This window comes from Arachis ipaensis, chromosome B2, assembly GCF_059453495.1.
Source record: "Arachis ipaensis isolate K30076 ecotype BB chromosome B2, ASM5945349v1, whole genome shotgun sequence".
In the NCBI taxonomy this organism is placed as follows: Eukaryota; Viridiplantae; Streptophyta; class Magnoliopsida; order Fabales; family Fabaceae; genus Arachis; species Arachis ipaensis.
Window position 1 is genome coordinate 103,429,239 of NC_142437.1, and position 5,881 is coordinate 103,435,119.

At 41.9% G+C, this 5,881-nt stretch overlaps 1 protein-coding gene and 1 pseudogene across 1 annotated transcript; both read right to left on the reverse strand.

Annotated features, from left to right (window-relative positions):
* Nucleotides 1–2,888: 2,888 nt before the first annotated feature.
* On the reverse strand, nucleotides 2,889–3,703 carry LOC148575069 (uncharacterized; annotated as a pseudogene).
* An 86-nt stretch (nucleotides 3,704–3,789) lies between these two features.
* Nucleotides 3,790–5,881, reverse strand: LOC148575070 (uncharacterized). Its single transcript, XM_088506036.1, has 2 exons — nucleotides 4,978–5,881; nucleotides 3,790–4,892 (listed from the first exon to the last, which is right to left on the reverse strand). The coding sequence occupies exons 1-2, from the start codon at nucleotides 5,879–5,881 to the stop codon at nucleotides 3,790–3,792; spliced, it is 2,007 nt and encodes a 668-aa protein (XP_088362162.1).

Genomic DNA, 5,881 nt, shown 5'->3' on the forward strand with positions numbered 1-5,881 from the left:
CGCTTCAGTTCCAATTCTGTGTCACTTTGTTCGAGTTGCTGATCTGTGTTCCCTCCTCTTGAGGAGCTCTAAAAACTAAAGATCTTCGCCGAAGCACCTAAGCCCTACCTTGACATCGTCCCCTCCATTCCTTGTTTGGAAACGGCGGCAACTCCTTTTTCTGTTATCACCATCTCCTCTTCCTTTCTTCCTCTTTTTTGCCTTCCTTTGTTTTGTCTTCTATCCCACTATTCTTCTATTTTCTATTATGATTTTGAAATTCTCGTGTTATGAGATTGTTAAATCTTATTTTAACATATGTTTATGAAATTGTTGGTTTTTTGGTATTATTATTGATGTTGGTAGTGGAATTTGGCGATGGCAAAGGTTGGGTGAGGTTGGAGGTGAGAAATGAGGGCTAGAAAGTGTTGACAGTGGAGGGATTGTGAAGGGTATACTTGGAATATGAAATATGAAATTTTGAATGAGGACATTTTAGAAAAGAAATATTAATAAAATTTTAGGAGGTAATGACCAAATCAGTACCCGAAAGATTAAAACGCTGACATTGCGGTACCTGACTATTGTAAACGACAAAATGGTACCTGGTTGATTTTAAAATCAGACAAACGTATCCATAACCTGGCCGGACCTAAGCTCCGGTTAGGACAATGCTTACGTGGTCACCGGATTATGCTGACAAATCATGTTTTAATTGATTTATCATTTCTAATTAATTAATTTGCTAGCCTAGGTGGAAATTAGGTTAATTGGAATTCAATTTGCCCCCAAATCATTAGTCTTTGCCCTAATCCCAAATCAACAAAGCTCTCTGTTTGTTCATTCGCAGTAGGGGATCCAAGATTGGAAGATGCATTCTGCAAGGGCTCGTGGAAAATCTGCAACGCTGAGAAGGCAGCCCTCGATGCAAGCCTGCGACGTGGATGGTGCTTCGGGCATTGTGAGTAAAAGTTACGATGGCTGTTGCTTTTGTCCCCTTCCAGTGGTTCTGTTGAAGTTGAAGACAAGTAGCAACCCTGATAGATGGTTTCTACGCTGCCCTCTATGGAAGGTAAGATTGGAATTGTGATGAATATGTGAGGAAGTAGAATGATATCCCTTCTTGGTTTATCGTCTGTTCTTATTCATTTTTAGATTTGGATTGTTCTCTGATGTTTGAACTCTTCGTGTTGTGCCAGAACACAGAAATGCATTGCGGGTATTTTCAATGGTTGGATGAAATACAAGCGGAATGTGTGGAAGGAGAAGTTTCTTCAGAGAACAGTAATATGCTGGGCAAATCAAAACCCAAAAAGAAAGGCATAATCAATGTTGACTGTGGGGATGGCCATGAAGTTCAAAGGATGATGATGGTACTATCTGTGGTGAATGACATGAAGGAGAATCTGAAGAGGGTTGAGTTGTGCCTAATTTTTATGTGTATTTTGATTGGGTTAAATGTGGCTTTGATTATGTTTAGGGTGGCTAAGTAGGTAGACATTGTAGATTATAATAGTATAATAGTGAGAGATTGGAAATTTGTTATCTTGTCCTCAATGTAATTGAGATAAATTAATGTATGCTGTGTTCTTGTTGTGCTTTGATTGAGTTGTTGTTGTTGTGTTTTGACCAAGATACATAGAGTCTATGTAAGCCATGTCAATTAGTTTTGTAAACATAAACTGAATAAAACAGCAAAATAACATCAAGTTATAACCATTAACTATTTAGAGTAACAAAGTTCAGGCCCCAAATAAGACAACCAAAATGACACATGTTCATATTAACTGCTACAGACCCAAGATGAGAGTAACAAAACACAGAAACACTAGGTTAGCACTTACATGCCATAATGGCAGTTGGGTGCATTTTAAGTAAATCATGTCCAAAATGCAAATAACAACAAACTAAAAAACCCAAGAATCTAAGCTCATTTCTTGTCATTTGTTGATGTCTTTGATGGTGGTGGTCTGGATGGCTTTTTCTTCTTCAAGGATGGGGTGGGCATGAAGCCTGTAAACCTACTCTGGGTTGCTGGACTTGCTGCTGCCATGGTCTCCCTAGTCACACTTGGGGGCCTAAATGGTGCTGTAGGTTGGGCCTGAAGACTGGGCCTAAGTAATGGACCTTGAGGCTGAGGCCCAACATTGGATGGAGATGCAGGAATTTGGGATCTAGACCCAATATCAGGGCTGACAAGACTAGGTTGAGCAGGGGGTGGTGGTGCAGCTGCTGCATTTTGTGCTGGAGTTGGAGTTGTTGTAGTGGCTGCCATTCCTCTTCGAGTGGTGTTGCCTCTTCCTCTTGGTGGAACTGTATTGCCCCTAACAAAAGATGGTCTGTCTCTCCTCTTTGGTGCTGGTGATGGTTCTGAACTAGCTGGTGGAGCACATGGGTTGGTTGCTGCTGGTATGGTGGCTACAGTAGGGGCTGAAGCAGTTGTTATAGTGTTGCCATCATTGATGTTATTTTGCATCAGTTTGTGCATTCATGAAATCAAATCTTCTATGGAGACTGATCCAACAGTTTAGTACAACAAGGTAAAAAAAATCATTAACATTTACCTGATCAGGCTGAGTTTGTGGATGGTTTTGAGTGAGCTCTTCCTCATCTGCAACATGTGCAGCGTGTGCAGCCTCCATGGTCTCCTCCCAGTTAGCTTCTTGCTCCCTAGCTTCATCCTCATCAAGATCTGGTTCTTCAGCTGCTGTTCCACTTCCTTTGTCAGGACAAGTTCTGCTATTATGTCCAGCCTTGCAAAAAACACATGAGTAAGGAAAAGCAGCATTAATAAGGTTGCAGATAGGACATAAAAGGTAAAGTAAATACATATAAGTAATGGTTTTTGTGTTGCTCACTTTTTTGCAGGTTTGGCATGTTATCTGTCCATATATTCTCTTGGCCTTGTATTAGCTGCCAGCATTTTGCTTAGTGCTATCCTTTCTTCTCTTCTTTGTAGGTCTGCCAATAGGCCTCTTGTATGGAGGGGCAGACATGGCAGCCCTTCGTGATGCTCCCAGTACTCCTGACTCGGTATGCTATTAATGTGAAACATATAAGTCCTATTATAAGCCTCGATAGTGAGTTTGTGATGGACATAGTCTTCAGGTTTCTCATTCTTTCTTTGGATTGTCGCAATCCCATGACAGCATGGTAGTCCAGTGAGCTGCCATTTTCTGCATGAGCATGTCCTCTCTCGTGTATTCACTTTGACTCTATGCTGCCATTTTGTTACTTCAAACTGATTGTGCTCATCATCACCACACTATTGTGCTTCCCAGTAATTAGCTTGTCTTTTTTCTTTCTCTAACCTACTGACTTGTACAGGGGCTATTTGTCCAGTATAAGCCATCAGTGAGTCTTTGTGAGTTGCCATTGTCTTCATGATGTAGAACCTAAGCTCCTCAAGCATTGTCAAGATACTCTTCCTCCGAAGTCCCACAATTGTTGAGTTAAATGACTCACAGTTGTTGCTTGTCAAACTGTCTACCTTTGGCCAGTCTGAAAACCTTGATCTCGACCACTGTTTTTGTTCAAATTTTGACAAATACTCCCAGGCCTGTTTGTTGATCCGTTTCACAGCTCCCATTGCATCATTAAATTCCTGATCAGTAGTTGCCTTTGCACATTGCCAAAATGTTGCCTTAAGTTCCATATCCTTCCATCTCTTATTCAGATTTCTCCACATATGCATACAACAGAATCTGTGCTTCACCCCTGGCATGACGTCCTGTAATGCTGGGATTAAACCCTGCATTGAATGGTAACCACAATGAATTAGAGGACATTTGAAAACTAATTTATATATACTTACAAGAACTCAAAAAACATTAAGATAGTCCACATCACCTTTTGCTGGTCTGACATAAAAACCCAGCCATTCTCTTTGAAGTCCCCAATGTCTGTGTGCAACTCCTCCAGAAAGAATCTCCAATTTTTCTTAGTTTCTGCATCAACAACCCCATACGCTATTAGAAACAGCTGATTGTTCGCATCCTGACCAACTGCTGTTAGTAATTGCCCTCCAAAGTACCCTTTCAGAAACGTCCCATCCAAAACAATAAATGGCCTACACCCTGCTCTAAAGCCATTTTTGCAAGCAGCCAAATAGATGTATAAGTTTCTAAACTTAGGCAACCCCTCTGGCTGTGGAGTAGTCCCCATGTTGGCTCTTGAACCAGGATTAGCCTTCATGATTTTGTTAAGGTAGTCTCTGAGCCTTAGGTATTGATCTTTCTCTGTTTCCTCGATAACTTCCTTGGCTTTGACCATAGCCCTAAACATCATCCTCTCGTTGACTGAGATGTCATACTCCACTTTAAACCATTCCTGTGCCTCTCTCTGCAGCATGTTGGGATGGATCCTCAGCTTTGGGACCAGTTCCTCAGCAACCCAAGCACATGAAACAGATTTACTCTTGTTACTCCTAGGGCACGTATGCTCGTCCACAAATGTCTTTATCTGAAAGGATGCTGGGTAGTTGGTCCTGGCATAGTAGCACAACCAAGGGCAGTCTGGATCATAGCAGATCACCCTACACCTCTTCTTCTCATTCCTAAGGTAGAACACCTGTCTCCCAATTTGTATGTTATACTTCTGCACTGCTGCTTTGAACTGCTCCATGGTCTCAAACTCCATATTCAACTCCAGAGTTATTTTTCTATATGGCGTGTTGGGATTATGTTGAGGAAATACAGGTTCCTCTTCGTCATCAGTTGCAGGGGGGCTACAGAGTTCTTCGGATTCATATTGGTACATCTCAGGTTCACTATCACCATCTTCTCTATTCGGGTTAGGCACCTCTACCCTTGGTGCTTCATCCTCCTTTCCAGGTACAATTCTTTGCCCAGACGGTTGAGGCCTTGGATGATTTCTCCTTGCATTGTCCCTCCCACTAGTTTGTGTTACATTATCTGCTGCAAAGTCAGTTGAGATACATGAGAACTGAAGCAATTTATATTCACATATACTCTAACTTAAAAAAAAAAACTAATTTACCTGTTGGGTTTTCTGTAACAGTTTCCTCTGCCCTTTCCTCATCCACGAAAGGTTTTCGAAATTCAGAACCCCTATTGACACCAGCAACATCATCAGCATTGGTCTCCTCTGTGGGTTCATTCCCAGCTTCAGCTTCTCCATGGTTACTCTCATTTACACCCTCATTCTCGGCAGCTCTTCTTTCTCGGGGTAAACCACTAGGGGCTGGTCTTGGATGTCTCTTTCTAACCTTCTTAGCAGGTTTCTCCGGAGCTGATGCTCCTTCAGTGTCTTTCTCCGCATTTCCGTCATTTGCAGCTTCTTCCCCTGCACCACTCTCACCTTTGTTTGACTCGTTAATATCAACAGTGGCCTCATTTACACCGTCATTCATATTCTCTTTCACAGCCACACTCAACACCATCTCCAATTCATTAACCTCAGCACTGGTCTTATTCACACCATCATTCTCCTTCTCATTAGCATGACCGTCAACCTTATTAGTAACTTCATCCTCCTTGACACTATCACCATTTGGATTGACTTCAACCACACTATCACTACTACCATCAGACACGACTTCTTCATCAATGATTTCAGGGTTTGCGTCAATGGGGTGATCAAAATATAGGTGTACAGTGTTCTCATTCTTCATCGCACTCTCACACATTCTCATGACTTCAGCGTCTGTCCTAAGCACTCTAAGACCCTTACCTAACTCTAAACCAGGTACTAGCCAGTACACCTCATTGTATCCAGGGTAACCCAAGTCTAGAAATAAACCCTCAACAAAGAACAAATTACATGTCTCCACATTCACCCTGTGTATCTCAGTTACTAAACCCCCGTCGTATATCACATTACCATCAACACCCCTTTTCAAGGCACCCATGTGATGATAAACAAAGGTAACTAGACGATCCAT